Source organism: Glycine soja, chromosome 1 (genome assembly GCF_004193775.1).
Source record: "Glycine soja cultivar W05 chromosome 1, ASM419377v2, whole genome shotgun sequence".
Taxonomy (NCBI): Eukaryota; Viridiplantae; Streptophyta; class Magnoliopsida; order Fabales; family Fabaceae; genus Glycine; species Glycine soja.
Genome location: NC_041002.1, coordinates 47,638,045 through 47,656,546, shown reverse-complemented (window position 1 = coordinate 47,656,546; position 18,502 = coordinate 47,638,045). Strand labels below are relative to the sequence as shown.

General features: G+C 31.3%; 1 protein-coding gene across 4 annotated transcripts; it reads right to left on the bottom strand.

Moving 5' to 3' along the window:
* Positions 1 to 6,336: 6,336 nt before the first annotated feature.
* Positions 6,337 to 8,205, bottom strand: LOC114417425. Of its 4 annotated transcripts, none has more exons than XM_028382637.1 (3): positions 7,896 to 8,205; positions 7,675 to 7,754; positions 6,337 to 7,508 (listed from the first exon to the last, which is right to left on the bottom strand). In XM_028382637.1, exon 3 carries the CDS (start codon positions 7,434 to 7,436, stop codon positions 6,870 to 6,872), a length of 567 nt encoding a protein of 188 aa, XP_028238438.1. In that variant the 5' UTR covers positions 7,437 to 7,508; positions 7,675 to 7,754; positions 7,896 to 8,205; the 3' UTR covers positions 6,337 to 6,869. The 4 variants fall into 4 exon arrangements, with proteins under 4 accessions (XP_028238438.1, XP_028238447.1, XP_028238455.1 ...); XM_028382646.1 differs by having other exon boundaries at positions 6,337 to 7,481; XM_028382654.1 differs by lacking the exon at positions 7,675 to 7,754.
* Positions 8,206 to 18,502: the final 10,297 nt, after the last annotated feature.

Genomic DNA, 18,502 nt, shown 5'->3' with positions numbered 1-18,502 from the left:
TCTACTTGTGGTGCTTTTTATTTCTTGACAATAGTTAATGATTATTCGCGTGCTATATGGATATACTTATTAGCTGATAAACGAGAAGTATCGACAATGCTTCACAATTTTTTTGCTTTACTTGAGAGGCAGTTTCATAAACAAGTCAAAATATTCAGAAGTGATAATGGGAAAAAATTCACATGCATGAAAAGATATTTTCTTGATCATGGAATAATCTTTCAGACATCTTACACCAGAACACCCCAACAAAATGGGAGAGTGGAACGAAAACATAGACATGTTTTGAATGTGGTTCGAGCATTGCGATTTCAAGATAATCTTCCTATTAAGTTCTGGGGGGGATGTATTCTAACTGTAGCATATTTGATCAATTAAACTCTTTCCACTATATTGAATGGGAAAACTCCATATGAAATGATATATGGGCAGCAACCTGCATATGAACATTTGAGAATATTTGGCTCTTTATGTTATGCCCATAATCAAAGAAGGAATGGTGATAAATTTGCAAGTAGGAGTAAGAAGTGTGTGTTTATTGGCTACCCATATGGCAAGAAATGGTGGAAGTAGTTTAACTTAGAAACAAAAGAGATTTTTGTCTCTCGAGATGTTGAATTCATTGAGACCAAGTATCCTTTTTCTATTTATGTTACTACCAAAGAAGATATTCCTCCTAAAAATTGGAATTGTAGAAGCAAGCTTCATGATGAATCAAGATTGATTCAAAGAGTTTTGATGATAAAAAAGATGATGACAAAAAGCTCAAAAGTCAAGAACACTTCATGATAACAAAGATGATGATCTCAAGAATCAAAGAATGAGTTCAAGATTGAATCAAGTTCACTTCAAGGATCAAGAGGAAATTTGATTTCAAGAATCAAGAATCAAGTTTCAAGATTCAATTTCCAAGAATCAAGATCAAGATTCAAGACTCAAGATTTAAAAATCAAGAGACGATTCAATCACGATAAGTATTAAAAAGTTTTTCAAAAAATTGAGTAGCACATGGATTTTTCTCAAAACCTTTTTACCAAAGAGTTTTTACTCTCTGGTAATCGATTATCAGATTATTGTAATCGATTACCAGTAGCAAAATGATTTTTAAAAAATCTTTCAACTAAATTTACAACGTTCCAATTGATTTCAAAATGTTGTAATCGATTACATTGTTTTGGTAATCGATTACCAGTGTGCTTGAACGTTGAAATTCAAATTCAAATGTGAAGAGTCACATCCTTTCACAAAAAATCTTTGTGTAATCGATTACACTGATTTGGTAATCGATTACTAGTGATAGTTTCTGAACAAATCAAAAGATGTAACTCTTCAAATAGTTTTTGACTTTTTCAAATTGGTTTTAAGTCTTTCTAAAGGTCATAACTCTTCTAATGGTTCTCTTGACCAGATATGAAGAGTCTATAAAAGCAAGGCTTTGATTTGCATTTCCACAAGCTTTTCAATTCATTTTAGACATCTATCTTTTCCAATTCATTCTTTGCACAAGCAATTTTTCCACATTGATTTCTAAGTCTCTTTGAACTTCTTCTTCTTCTTCCTTTTGCCAAAAGCTTTCCAAAGTTTTCTGGTTTTCCAAACCTTGAAAACTTGTGTTATTCATTCTTTTCATCTCTTCTCCCTTTTCCAAAAAGAATTCGCCAAGGACTAATCGCCTGAATTCTTTTTGTGTCTCTCTTCTCCCTTTTCTAAAAGAACAAAGGACTAACTGCCTGAATTCTTTTGTGTCTCCCTTCTCCCTTATCAAAGAATTCAAAACGACACAGTCTGATAATTCTTTTGATTCTTCCCTTTCCCATATGCAAAAGATTTCAAAGGACTAACCGCCTAAGAATTCTTTTGTATCCTCATTCACAAAGTATCAAAGGTTTAACCGCCTGAGATCTTTGTCTTAACACATTGGAGAGTACATCCTTTGTGGTACAAGTAAAGGGTACATCTACTTGGGTTGTTGACTAAAAACAAGAGAGGGTACATCTCTTGTGGATCAGTTCTAGTGGAGGGTACATCCACTAGGTTCAAAGAGAACAAGGGAGGGTACATCCCTTGTGGATCTTTGCTTGTAAAAGGATTTTTACAAGGTTGAAAGAAATCTCAAGGACCGCAGGTCGCTTGGGGACTGGATGTAGGTACAGGTTGTTGCCGAACCAATATAAAAACTCTTGTGTGTTTGTCTCCTTCTTCCCTACTCTTTTACTTTCCGCTGTGCATTTTAATTTTCGCTTTTACTTTCTGTTAAGTTTCTCTTCTACTCCTTATTCTCTTAACAACTTAGCAAAAGCCTTAGAAGAGTAATTTTTTAATTAGTAAAGGTTTAGGAATAATTAATTCAACCCCCCTTCTTAATTATTCTGAGGTCACTTGATCCAACAGGAACTATGAAGAAATTGTTGGTGATTTGACTGATGGTGTAGAAGAAACAGGTGACACAAGAGGTACCGACGAAAGTGCTGATATGACAATGGATGATAGAGGGGGTGAGCTAAATGCGGGGTTCGATGAACAAGGTGTTACTCTTCAAAATATGGACACACAAGATACAGTGCTTCCATCTATATCACTAACAGAGCCATTATTGGGTAGAGAACTGTTAGTCGTCATTTACGACTAACTTTTGTATTGAAAAGTTTTATAAAATTTATGTCTTTTCCCCAATTTATGGTTCTTTTTGTAGGTTTGTACATATTTTTATGTTTAGTTTATTTTTTGTTCAGTAGATATTCCCTATATTGTGAATTAATGTGGTTCAACTTCAGTTTCAGGTGAAAAGATGAAGAATAAGAAGGTTGAAGCAACTGGTGTCACGCTAAGCGAGGCATATGCGCTTAGCGAGTAACATCTGCTAAGCGAGACACTCAGCTCACTTAGCGGGTTGGTAGAATCTGGAAGAGAATCTGCAAAGCCTGCACGCGCTCAGCGCGCCATCAGCTTGCCCAACGAGTCATTTGTCTCTTCTGGCACTCAACGCGCCCAGCTCACTAAGCCAAAATTCACTAACTTGTGCTTAGCGTGAAAATGGCACTAAGCGAGCCTTCAGGATCAGGAAGCCCTTTTAAAGGCTGAAGTTGGAGAAAATAAGGGGAGAACAACAAGAGCCTACCCATAGAGTGTGAGAGACGTAACAAAGCAAAAGAAAACCAAAAATATCAGCTTTCAAGAGGATTCTAGGTTTAAGAGTGATTTTTAGGTTTCTAGAGGTGGAAGAGACATCCTCACCACTGTGTAATCTTAATTTTACTTCAAAAACCTCATCTTGTTGCTTAAAGATGATAACTTGCAATGGAAGACTAAGTCTCTTGTTGGGGATTTCTGCTGAGCTTTGATGTAAAACTCTTCACTATCTATTTTAAAGTTGTTTTATGTGTTCATTGCTTCTATCTACAATTAATTCTTGCATGCTTGTGAATTGATCACCCATTTGTGTGTAAAGTTAGGATTTTTAGCATTGGAGAATATTTTAAATCCTTAGAACTGGATATAGCAAGCTAGAGAACTGTATGTCTGGACACGAAGTGCAGGAATTTAGTTTTTAATATGTTGTAATCTTAATGCAATTCATTTAGGCTAAGTTCGACGAGGAATCCTAGAACGAAGTTTAAATAGAATTAGTCCATTCACGCAAGGAATCGGTGTTTAGGGTATTTGCTCTCAGCATAGAACACAGGAACAACCTTAAATAGAGAAAAATACATAATTACATCAAGTTGTTCAATAGAAGGACCCAACTTTTTAATCATTTGTTTATCTCTCACAATTAGATAGCAAATTTTGTAGTTATTTTTAGAATTATAGAAATTATCTTTTGTTATATTTTATGGTTCCATACAAATGTTTGCTTATTGAACGAACGCTTTTCTGAATGAAACAAACTCCATGTGATTTGATACTCGGTTCTTACCATTTTATATTACTTGCGCGACTCAGTACACTTGCTGATTAGTATCGCAGTTGGGTGAGTCCCGAACAAGAACATAGAACCAAACAACCTTCTACTCGATTGCAAGATTATGTGACAAATACCACCAAAAGATTGAGCCCATCCAACTGTTCACCCTCTCCAAAGGCAGACTCAGGTGCGCCCTATCCCATAACTGATTATGTGAATTATGATCATTTTTCTCTTGCACATCGTGCTTTTCTTGCATCCATTTCATAGGAAAAGGAGCCTGTCACTTATACTGATGCGGTGAAAGACAGTCGGTGGAGAGATGCAATGAAAAGTGAGATACATGCCCTTGAGACCAATGGAACTTGGACAACCACACAAATTGCCTTCAGGAAAGAAAGCACTTGCTACAAGTAGGTGTACAAAATAAAGCATAAAACTGATGGAAGTGTAGAACGGTTCAAAGCACGATTAGTAATTCTTGGCAATCATCAAAAAGAGGGGATCGATTACACAGAGACTTTTGCACCCATTGTAAAAACGGTAACAGTCCATACAGTGTTAGTCGTAGCAACCACACGAGCTTGGGAATTACATCAGATGGATGTGCAAAATACATTTTTACATGGGGACCTTGAGGAGGTTGTGTACATGAAACCGCCTCCTAGCTTTCTTCCTCGGCAATATGGAATGGTGTGTAAACTCAACAATTCCTTATATGGAGTCAACTAGGCGCCTTGTTGTTGGTTTGCCAAGCTGTCCGCTGCACTAAAACACTACGGATTTCGGCAATCTCTGTCTGATTATTCTTTTTTTGTCTTGCAAAGACCGGGGGTATGTATTGTAGTGTTAGTGTATGTTGATGACCTAATCATTTCGGGAGATAATCATGAAGCTATCACTGAATTTAAAGCTTATTTACACAATTGCTTTCACATGAAAGACTAGGGGATCCTCAAATATTTCTTAGGTGTTGAAGTGGCACAATCTTCCGCGGGTATCTTTCTTTGTCAATGCAAATATGCTTTGAATATTATAACCGAAGTTGGACTTCTGGGAGTTAAGCCATCAAATGTGCCAATTGAACAGAATCATCATCTAGCACTTGTAGCAGACTTGCCTTTTCCTCATCCTGATCAGTATAGGCGGTTAGTATGTTGTCTCATTTACCTCTGTTTTACCAGACCCGAGCTTTCATACTGTGTGCATGTGTTGTCTCAATTTATGCATGCACCTAAAGAGGGCCATTGGGAGGCTGCTCTCCATGTTATTCGATACCTGAAAGGGAATCCAGGATAGGGTGTTTTGTTGTGTAATGATTGTGACTTGCAACTATCTGATTGGTGTGATTCTGATTGGGTTGGATGTCCTTTAACTCATAGGTCCCTTACCGGATGGTTTGTTCTACTTGGATCTTCTCCAATTTCATGGAAAACTAAGAAATAACAAACAATATCTCGTTCCTTTGCTAAGGCTGAATATCGATCCATGACAGCTATAACAGGAGAATTGAAATGGTTAAAAGATCTTCTCCATAGTTTTGGTATCTCTCATTCTCATCCTATGCGACTTCATTGTGACAATCAAGCAACGCTTCATATTGTCAAGAATTCGTCTTTTCATGAGCGCACCAAGCACATTGAAGTGGATTGCCACTTCATTCTTGATGAGTATCTCACTGGCAATATACACCTACTTATGTTCCTACACATGCACAATTAGCTGATATTTTTACTAAGGCTATTGGTCCTATTCAGTTCACCTCTCTATTGTGCAAGTTGGGGATATGTAATTTACATGCTCTAACTTGAAGGGGTAATGACATCATGATGAGATAACAGGAAATAACAAAATCTGTGTAGAATTATGCGTAATCATTATATTATCTCATATTATTAGTCTATGATCATGTAAATCAATTTGGTTTTAGTCTAGACGAAATCTTAGGAGTTTTATTTGAAGAATCAATCTGTATAACTTAATCTTAGGAGATTTTAGTATAACTCTTTTGTATATAAGCCTTAACAAATCATCAAATACAAAATAGAATTATTTTGTCATAAAATTCTTTAATATGGATGATTGAACTGAGATATTGATTGAGGTCAACAAAAGTTTCTTGTACCTCCTAACTTCTAACGCTCGATCTTAATTAATTTACATAAAGTCGCAATTAATTCTCAAATGCTATTTTGTAGAGAGAGAAAAATTGTGAAAAATATGCCCTTGGTTGTATAAACAATGAAATACCAAGATTTGGTCAAAGAAAAAGCACTACTCCGGCTACAAATACAATACATGCCCATGAGTATGACACTCTGGATCTTCCCTCAACCCATAGCGAGCCGTCACCACCACCATACCCTTTTTAGTTAATTAAGCAAACCAGCTATTAATGCATCAAATTAATTGCCAAAACATAGAATGAAGAAAAAATCAAACAAAGTCAAGCTTATGCGAAACTACAAATAACTTACAAAAGACAAAATTGCGCATGCATTAATAAACTAAGCATAACTTTGTAAAACTTATAATTTACATCATTTTATAAAAACTACGTACGGCTCTTTCCAAATCTTCCTTAGCCATCATATCAATCCCAGATATAATAATATAAGCTGAAACCGTCATACGTATGTACACTAATTTTTTAACAAAGCAATTTGGCAGCTTGAATTTCTAATCCTCAAATTCCCAAACCCAGTTATGAATTTGATCATCATCTATGAGTCATGACTCATTAATAATACATTAATACATCTTAGACATTCAAGTCATTCAAACTAAACCCATTCAACCAAAAGATCTATTGCATATTTGAAAACCGTTGAGAATAGAAGAAAAATCACGTTTGAGATGTGAAAGCTATAACTAATATATAACTTCTAAAAATCATATCAAACGTGAAAAATCATATTCGAATCGTGAAACCAGACATGCTAATTATTAATTTATTTATCTTCTTCTAATGAGATGGCTTTCTGAAAAGGTGTTCTTCTCCTGATTGTTGATCTATGTGCTTGATCCAACGGCGAGGGCCCTTTGAAGCTGTTGCTGCTGCACCACTTCTACTACTTCCTATGTATGCAATATCCAAACCCTTTCCAACTGGGAGGAAAACTGACCTAACCACACGGACACCCTTTTGTAGCACCACGCTCCATCTGAAGCCGCCACAAAAGTTTCTCTGCCATGCATTCTTGCATGCCAAGACTGCTCCTTTTGGACCCACTTTGGCCACCCTTAGAACCCTAGCGAACTCCTTCCTCTTGCAGTCCACAACCAGAAAGTCGAGCCCCGCGAGCTGCGACACCGCCACCTCCGCCTCCCCCACCACCACCTCCGGAGGCGGCGACACCCCCATCTCAGCCAAAGCCTTTATGTACTGTGCCCTTGATCGCTCGTCCGGGACTATGCACACGTGTCTTGCACCCGTGTTGCGAGCTGCAACTGCTAGGCCTACGCTTGCAGCTATGGGACCACCGTAGGACCATGATTCCACTATGAATTTCGTGTTCCACCCTGCAGCCATGGCTGATAGCAACTCTGGTACCCCGGTTTCCTTGAATTTCTCACACTACAAAGCAAAACAAAACGAAACAAACTAAGAAAGAAAAAAGTCAAATTTATCATATCCAAAATTTTCAACTGGGAAATATATATATCCATTTAATTTGGTATTTATATTAGTTCGAATCTTTTTCAATGAAAACTAACTAACTTATTTAATAAAATTTATCAATTAATTTGTTGCATAACCATATACATACCCGAGAAAGTAGAGCTAAGAAGCAATTTACATAATAAACAAACAACCACAACAAGAACAACACAGCCTTATCTGAGTCTCCTACATAAATTACACGACGTCATTCAGTTCCATTAATGACTAGAGTTTCAGAGATAATAAAGAAATTAAAAGAAGGAAAGATAATAAGAAAATTGTGTGATTGATTTGATATAAGGTTCTTGAAGTTAAGGGTTTGCTCACTGATTTAACCGTGTCTATGTAAGCTTGTAAGGCTGATTCGGGAGACCAAACGAGTTTCATGGTGTGTATGTATATGTGTGTATGTATATTCCTTCTTTGTCCTTCTTTATCTTGATCACTTTCTGGGTCTTGGTTTTATTTGGATATCGTGTCAAGGGGATTGAATAGATCGAGGAAGAAGAATAGAGAGAGGTACACTTTGGCGTACGGGGTAGTGTTAGGTATATAAGAGTTGATAAAACGGTGTGCTGATGAAGGATATATGAAGGGAGAGGAAGAAGGATTGAGACAGAGGCGTCAGATATGAGAGGGCGTTGACCTTTGGATCGTGCAATTTAAACGTGAAGTATGCTTTTAATTATTTGTTTATTTCTATATGGTGTTGCAGAATTTGTTTCAAAATTTCCTTTTTCTACCTCGCTTACCTTAATTATAAGAGGGAAAATGATAGTATTAATTTAGTAAGAAGTACATATTTCTTTAGTCACTTTGATTTTATTCCGTTTACTATGTGCATTGTGCAGACGTCACAGTGTATTAAAATAAAATGTTTTTTAGTAACTTAATTTCATACTTTTTTTCAAACATATTTATGAATATTTTTTTAATTATAAATACTTTTTTCTTTCATTTTACATTTTTTTCCGAATTAATTAATTTAAAACCTTTTTAAGTTGTGGTTCACACCTCAGCCCATGCCAACTCTCTCATAAGGGAAGAACCCTCTAGCTAATTACCAAAAATCAATCCATGGCCTTAGATGTACTTAATTATCCCCTTATTAGATGGTCAACGACCCTCTGATTGATAAGGAGATGTCCATATCATCTCCTAATATTGTCAAGAAATAGAGGGAAAAACACCCATATACTTGATTATTATACAAAGACTAGAATATGTTTTCTTATGTCTAGACTCAAACTTGAACGAACAGCTTGAATGTGAGAGTCTTTGTAAGGCACACTCGTCATCGCAGTGCTCAAATCAAGGGTTATGTTTTGAGCAAGACCATAAAAAGCACTTGTTTGCCATATCAGCTGGGTTGGTAAGAGACAAATTGAAATTAGACAAAATATATTTAAAAAATTTACATTCTATGATAAATATGCTTATTTGTAGTTCTCTAATAAATAATGTATTACGTACTCACTATATTTTTCTTTAACATTTTTTTTAAAGTTGTGGTGGAAATGATTGATGAAGTTATTATACCATGTTAGTTATAAACAAAATAAAGTTATTTGTTCGCATTATCATTCATTAAAATACTATATTAAGGTAAACAACTTAATGACCTTCTTGAAGTTTGAAAAAACTATTCTCATTCTTCCTTAATATATACTCCATGATTTTGCTATATTGTGGTTTAGTTACGTTATTGATTTCACACCTAATGACTTTTGTATTTTGTATCAGTACTAGAAGTATATATCAGTATGAATGTTAAAGTCCTTTCCACTGATACAAGATACAACATTCATCGTTAGAGAACTAACACTCCCCTAAAGTCAATATGATCAGTTTCTCTTAAGATTTGTAAAAAAAAAAAAAAAAACACTTTTTGAATTGCATTTTTTGTAACTTTTATACCAATATATACTAACTAGTAATCACAATCAAAAAAAAAAAATATATATATATATATATATAATTGGATTAATTATTTTATTTTATTATGTTTATAAACACGTATTCATTTTTAAACTATAAATTCTCTTTTATGAGTTTATTTATGTATATTCTCTCTTATGAGTAACATCTTTATATATTGTACAATATATAAAGATTTAATATCTTTATACTTCCTCTCTTCTAAAATGACTAATGACTGTAATTTTAACTTTTGAAAAAAATTAAATCGATTGTTGTTCTCACTTTTTAATTAAATATTTAAACATCTATTTTAGTTTTGTCCACTATTGTTGTTTTGAAATATTTAATAATACATTCAAGAATATTTTAATAAATTGTCCCTTAATAAATATTAATTCTCTTGGATACTTATTTTCTTAACCTGTATAAAAAAAAAAACTTTAAACATCAATCGTTTTATAGACACATGAGATATATTGTATTTTCTTGGCCTCAAATTAATTGTTGTCATATATTATTTTTTACAAATTAAGAAAAAATAATAAATAGATTAAAAAAATAATAATTTTATAAAATTAATCTTTACACAATCATTAATTTATTTTTAAATTTTGTAGTTTATTATTAATATATATATATATACATATATATATATATAAGAGATATAAGAAAAAAATATAATTAATAATAATTAAAAAATTAAAATAATAATTATTTTAAGATATTTTTTTCTTACACAATAATTATAATAAAACACAAATAGGCTTCATTTTCCGTACCATACGTTTCCTTAATTACTTTCCCAAGTGGTTGTTGAATAATTAGGGTCTTTAAGGCTCGGCACCCAAGTTTATATTCATAGGAAGTCTTTGTAATTTTTTATTTATTAAAGGAGTCTTTGTAATTAGTGCTGTTGACTTAGGGAAGGGAGAAGGTTGTGTACGAACGAACTTTATTGCAAGAACACACCAAGGTAGTAATGCAAGTCAACAAGCAACCACTAGTCAAGGGCGGCTCAAGAACTACCTGGTTGAAGAAGGCAACTGCTAATAAGGTTAAGTTCTAACTTTTCAGCGCCAAGCATTTTATGGGTGCTGTGATGGTACCAATGGACACATGCATTGGGGCCAGGCTATATCATAATAATACAAGGTAAATTTAAGGGGTGATGGACCTAAAATTTAAGGGGGAAATACAAGGTACGTGGGATCACAATTTTCTACTAGTGATAAACATAAACCCCATATGAAACATAAACCCCATATGGGGAAAAGAAGAAAAGTACTAATTGATACAATAAATGATGAGAGACAATAAAAAGTCCATCCAACATACGTACGCCATTAACTTAGTGTTTTTTTATTATCTAAAGTGATATTTAAAATGTTTTAAGAAAAAAATAAAAAAAAGACATTTAGTAAGAATTAAACGAAAAAAAATTGCAAAAAAGAAAATGAAAAAAACATTAAATTATAGAAAAATATATATATTTAAGCCAATAAAATAAAATGTCTAGTTGAATAAAAAATAAAAGTATCTTAATGAACTGAGAAAGGAACAAAGAGAGAAACTAGCCAATAAAAGAAAATTTAACAATGAACGAAAAATTGGGAGCAACAGATTCAAATATTTGCAAACACGGGTCAAGATCTCAAAAAGAAATACATAAAAGATAATGTTGATAAACACTCACTTTCTCTTTCATCTTTTTCTATTAAATTTTCTTTTTATTTTTTACTTTTTTCCATCATATAATTTATCAAATTTATTATTTTATATTTCTGCAAATTGCTTAATAAGTTAGAAAGAAACTTTACATAAAAGTATCAAATAGTAAATGAATTCTAAGGTGGAAATGTTACTCAAATCTCCCACCATGCGAAAGTAACTTCCTCTATTAGATTCCTTCACTACTAAATCTATGGCTAAAAAATTTCTTTTTCTTCTTTTCCTTCTCTTTCCTTATTAGCCCCTCATTTATAACACGCATTTATTTATGAAAATAAGTGCAGTTTAGTGGAGAAGTAAATTTCTTTGTGTCATCTGCATCTTATCATCTGCATAATATTATGATGTATCATCACCTCTGTTCTTCTCCTTAGTTACTCTGCCATCGTATGCCACCACCAAAGACGATTTTCGGTAGTGGTGCACCATCCACACCACTCGACAGATCTAGAAACTAAGCAACATGCATCATCGTTATGCACCGTCGACTTGAAAATCGTCACACACATCACCACATTCTGTGCTTCCCATTTAAATACGATTTTCTAATTAATAATTAACAATAGTGATTCGTGAAAACACATGACAAGGGCAACAATGCCACTTCCTCTAAGCCTTTTTCCGATAAACCCCAGTCCAAAAAACGATGAGTATTGCTTCTGTTTATTTTATTCATATTTTTTAAGTAGTTCATGATGATAATTTATTTTATTTTTTTCCAATTTTTTTTAAATGCAATGTTCCTGTGTAGTTAAAGTGTTGGTTTGGTTTCTGTATTCAATGGTTTAACAAAAAAACGGGGGGCAGGAATGGTAAAAGATTAGAATTTGAAGAATGGGAGAATTTGTTTTTGACATTGCCCTCAGAACCAATATGTTGTTTTGGGATAACTTTTAATTTGTTGAGGGTTTGTTTGCTTGTGCAAGTAATGGATTAAAGGAAACTCCCATTGCTTGCCATTTTGGTGTGGTTTTTGTTATTCAACTAAATATTGTGAATTTTTAATAATTTGGTTGAGCGATAACTAGATAGGTTTCGGTTAAGGTAAATTGCTCAAACTAGGTCCCTTTTAGAAACTAATTCCCAAAAGGGGGCTGTTTTGAAACTTTTTCCAGGGGGTCTGTTTCTGAAGGGGACTCGCCAGTGGAGTTGGCAAGTTGGACACGTGGCGGTGCCTGGTGGACTCGCTAGTGGAGTTGGCGAGTTGTTGTCCACGTGGCGGGTCCCGCCACTCGTACTGACGAAATGCTTTTTTACGAAAAAAAAATTTAACTTCAAACGAGTATAACTTTTGATAGGAATGTCCGTTTGAGGCCCATAATATGTCAAAATGCTCGAATGCATGTGACTTTCTTTGAAAATTATACCTGTTTGAAAAAAAATTTCCGTAAAAAAGCATTTCGCAGTACGAGTGGCAGAGCCCGCCACGTGGACAACAACTCGGCAACTCCACCAGGCACCGCCACGTGTCCAACTCGTCAACTTCAGTGGCCCATAATTATTTGAGGCCCATAATATGTCCCACCACTCTTGTTTAATTAAATATATTTCTTTGAAAATTACATGTTTTGCATGTTTTTTTTCCTTATCAAATGATGCAAAAATTGTTAAATTTGTTACTAAAACTTGTATTTAAGTACTTGTTTTTCCGTTAAGATTATCACAGAGTTCAAATAATTACATTTTTTTTTAATTTGAAGCACGAGAAATTGCTAGTTCGAATGAAAAGAATTCACGTTCTTAAATATAATTTTGTGATTCTAAACTTAAAAACACTATTTATTGGTTTAGAATTATTGTGAGAAGTTATCTACTAAGTTTTTTTTAAATTGAGTTTCTTAAATTAGAGAAAAATAATATTTATTTTTTCTTTTTTGATTTTTCAACTAGATAAAAAATAACATTATTCATATTTTTTTATCTTAATTATCTTTAAGATGCTAGATGAAAAGACAAAATATCACATAGCTAACATATGGGATGATACATTAGCATTCCATCATCTCTTTTATTAGTGACTTGTTAATTAATTGAAGAATCAATTTATGATCAAATTTAATTTTTGAAAAATTAAATTGATAAAAAATTATCAGTAAGGAATTAAATGAAAATAAAACATTAGTAAGCGATCAAAATGTGATTTTTGTCCCTTTTTTGTTATTAAGCTATATATGTTCCGATTGATGCTATATATATTTCCTTATTAAGAGTGTGTCTCTACATTATCCTAGTGTTTTTAGGGTCCTAATTATATGTGCTTTTAATCATTAGGCCAATTCATACAAAATTGAAAGAAAAACAAAATCAAGATATATTCCAAAAGGAGTGAGACAGCATAATTAGACAGGCTAGTTCGCTACAAGATCAGAAGAAACAAAAGTAACTAAAATACTAAAATATAATTTAACAAGTTGCAAAAGGGTGACACATCATATGGTCACAATCATCTACAAATATCAATCTTAAAATATTATATTCTTTCTGTTTCCTAACTTTCCTCTATCGATTAATGAATACTCGACAGTGAAAGATAAGAAATACATCTGTTACAGAAAATTTTATTAACTCAAACACACATCAAAATTATTATCTTTAAATTAAAATAAATCTAAATTTCACAATCACGAAAACCGTTCCTAGAAAACTTATATTAGTGACACATATATGATAACTTTATGACGGAAGATTTGCATATATAACTTTGTCACTCATAACTTAATTTGTCTTCTCTCTGCCTTAAGCCCTTAATCACTTCAAGCTTTTTTCGTATTTTGAACAACTAAATGACATCTAAAAAAAACAACTAAATGAATAAAATGCATGAAAATACTCTTTTAATTTTTTAATTGTATAGCACCAACGACAACACGAAGAAAACAAAACTTGATAAATTAATGATTTAGCCGCCAAGGTCTGCTTGTTTAAGTTTCAATATTCTAGAGAATGAAGGATTTCATTATTTTATGTACAAATAAATTAATGATTTAGCCGCCAAATTTATTATACAATTCTTATCGTATATATGTTTCATGATTTAATTTTGAAGTTGATTAAATCAACACTCGAGGATTCGATTAAACATATTTAATGTTATCCTGACGATACTCCATACATTAATTAAGAGGATCACATTATTTAATTTAGTATAATAATTGAGTAAATAATATATGTATTTGATAGTGTAAATTGTTGGAAAAATTTCATTAGATAATAGACATGTTTTAAATCTTAATTCGTATAAGAATATGCAAATTTGATACATTATTATTTTAAATAAAAAAAAACTACGTGATTGACAATATGAAGCATTTGATTATATTTTTGTTATTGTCAACTTTTCTTAAAATTTGATATAGAATAATAAGTAATAAAACAATTCTGTAGTTCGATTGATAAAAAAAACACTTGATATAAAGTTATTAATGTCCTAAAAAAAGACTATATATGTGTCTAGTTTTAATAGTATATATCTATTCATTTTAATTATACAGTTAAATTTTAATATTCGCTTGCTCTTATCCTATATTAACATGGATACACTTCATATGTATGGGTGATATAACTTACACGCTATTATATTTTAATAACTTTGTAATTAAGTTTATATATAACATGATCATTAGCTTTATATATATAAAACATGAATTTCATCAATTCAACCATTGAAATATAATTATATATTTAATTGTTTGGGTTAATCAAAATTTTTCAAAATTAAATAAATTAAAAAATAATCAAATGATTCAAAATGTTTATATTTTCAATATATATATATATATATATATATATATATATATATATATATATATATATATATATATATTCAATTTTGATGTATATATAAATGAGCTTACAAACTATTTGATTTGTTATTATTTTAATACATTAGCAATTTAACTCAAATCAAATAAGATTATTATCCACGGTAAAAAAAATTTTGAGTATTCAATAAAAACCTCTCTCTTAGAAAAACCCTCAAAATATCTCATTAAGCTGAAGCAATCTCATTGATGATTAATTTATATGGTTGAGGATAAATTTGTATTTTACACCCTATTTTATTCATTGAATTTTTTATTCTTAATTAACTACACGAAAATTTATAATCTATAATGATATCAGCTGTACGGTTAGCAAGTTGTGGGGCTTGTTAGACAATTTGACGCAAATTGTTAGCAATTTTGCACATTTTCGTGAATTAACTATATTCTCCAGAAGTAAACAAGCAATGCCATAGAGACATACCAGCGAATGATGACAGTAGGAGTGTATGACTAACAAACACCCTAGTGTAGCTCTTTTGTCCTTTTTTGTGTATCTAAAATAATTGATGTGAACATTAACTATGTTAAACTACCGATGATTCCATTGTTTTCTATTTACTCAAAACAACTTATCTCACTTTTTTTTTTCCTTTCTTGTCTCAAAGGATGTCTCGTAATACTCCAATTAAAAAAACTCATACTCCGAATATAAAAACAAAACTAAACTTCAAACGGCTAATAACTATTAAAAAATATATAAAAATATAAAACTAAAAGTAAAACAAAGTAAATGCGATCGATGTATTGTCTTTGACAAGAGAAAAAAGATGACATGTGATTATTAATTTGCATTTTGGAAAGTCAAATTCTTTTTTGTTATAACCTACTATTAGATTAGATCACAAAGGGGATAAAAATCTCATACTCCGAATATTAGCATACTTTTAGGTCTAAAATGAATTTGTTTTAGAGCAAATAAATAATAATTAATTTACTTTTAAATTATTTAATAAATTATAGTTACAGTGTATTTTATAAAATGAAGTATAAATATATCTTTATTGATTTATCTTTGAAGAATATTTTTAATTATATTTAAAATATTATTCCACGTATTTTTAAAATTGAAATATAAACTAAAAAATATGGTAGAGAAAAATATTTAAAATTATTATTGACATTTACATAAGTAATTAATTTAAATAAATAAACTGAAAAGATTAGGTAGTTGAAATTTAGAGTGCAATTTTTTTTTAAAAAAAGAACTAATTTTACAGTATGAATATTTTAAATTTCTGAAAAAATAATATAAAATATTAAAATTAATATTTCATTTTAAGGAATTTTTAATTAAAAATAACATAAAAATGAAAGTAGCTAATAAATTGAGAGGTTTTAATTTAAAAACATAAAAATATTAAACAATAATGACAAAAACAATACAATATAAGATATATATTGTCATTCTTAAAAGTAATAATTCTATTTTATTTCTATATTATTATACATAAGTGTGTGAGAGAGAAATAGGATATGTTAATAATTAGGATCCGGCACGTCTAAAGTACAATAGAGAATATAGTACACATATCTCAACCCTCTATAATAATTGATGGTGTAGATTGTTACACATCATTTAAGTTATAATAGCATATTTGTTTTTATAAATAAAATTGTATCATAAAAAAGTACAATATCATTCTCATGCATCTCTTCATTGGTGTACAAGAAAAGATGATGCAAGGCCTTAACCCTTTGTAATCAAATTCAAAAAAAAAATAAAAATTCAACCACACTGTAATGACATCCAATTCAAACATACTTTGTGTTAGAATTAGTTTTACCTTAAAGATCTATTTCTATTTTTTCTTTGTATTCTTTGAAAAAGGAAGAAATTATGAGCTAATTATGTTATTTTTAGGGTGGGTAAACGGACTCAAGTTCGTAGAATGACTCGCGGGGCCTACAGTCGGCGCAGGTTACGGACCAATTTTTTTAAACGGATCATGGTTATGTCATATTTTTGGGTCCGTCCCGCTTAACCTGCGGACTATGCGGATTTGGCCCGCGGGGTTCCAGCAGCCCGCATTAGGTTTAATTTGTGTGATTCTGATCCAATTATATTAGGTTTGATTTTCTATTTTTCACTTTTTCACTTTTCTTTTAAAATAACAGATAAATAAATATATTAGATAAGATAAAAATAAAATATTTAAATTAAAAGATGATAAAGATAAAAAAAAGGATAAGATGAGAAAAATAAAAAATAACAAAAATAAAAGATTAAGATAAAAAAGATAAGTGATAACCTGCTAATTTTTTTTTATATTTTCTCAATTTTTTTCTCTTTTAATCTATCATTTTCATATCTGAAAGTCATAAATAATAAAAATATCAATTCTTATCATTTAAGCCAAAAATAATTGTTAAATAAATATTTTTAAAGATATTTCAATATATTTTTATTATAAAAAAATAGCTCATATCATATTTAACCGTTGTAGCAGGCTAAAAATATTTTTTCTCCTCAGGTGTGCTTAACAAATATGGAACTAGGCTTCTTGTTGATAACGTACAAGCCTTGATATATACTAAAAATTGGTTACTAGTATTTGATATGCAGGATAAATAATATGTAATAATTATTGTCTTTTAATCACTTAACTTGACTTTATTCTAATATTTATTATTATTTTGAGTTTTAGAAAAAGAAGATGAAGATATGGAGATGGAGAAGGCTCAAGCTATTTCAAATATGAAACCATTTGTTGTTGGAGATGTTTAAATTTTATATTTTAGATTTATTGTTTGAATTTTCTTTTGTTAAGACAATATTTATTTTATTGATGTAATTGACTAATTATTGAGATTTTATTTATATTTGTATTGAACTTAATTTGATTGTATTATATTTTTATTAAAATTAAAATTCTTTTAAAACTAGGTCCGCGGACTGGCCTGTTTGACCCGCGGAGTCCTTGGGGCGGGGGCGGACCAATTTATTTAGTCCGTGTAAGAAGCGGGGCAGATTGACCCGGTCCGCTATCAATGCAGACTTATGCGGGCGAGCCTTACGTGGGGTGGGCCGGCCCGCTTGCCCACCCTTTGTTATTTCTCATAATAAAATTTTGTATGTGATTAATGAAATTATAACAGTCTTAGTTTGTAATTAACACCATTAATAATAAAATAATATAGAAAAAGTTTTTCTTTCAATAATTCTCTCATCTTCTTTAAACATTCTTCATTAGTCTAAGGTGTTTTTTCCTTTTCAATACCACTGCTGCAGTATCTATTTATTTCATAACACTTTCAACTTAAAAAAAAAAAACGAAATTTGATGAACTGTAGGAAAAAGGAAAAACAATTGAAATTGATTCACAAAGCACACTAACTCCATTAACAAATTGAAATTGATTCACAGACTTTTAATTCTCTTTTATCATTGACTGTGGAGGTATCATCATTCTCCTCTCAAATATTTTCATCATCGGTGGTGACGGTGTAACCAAAAGAAAGCAG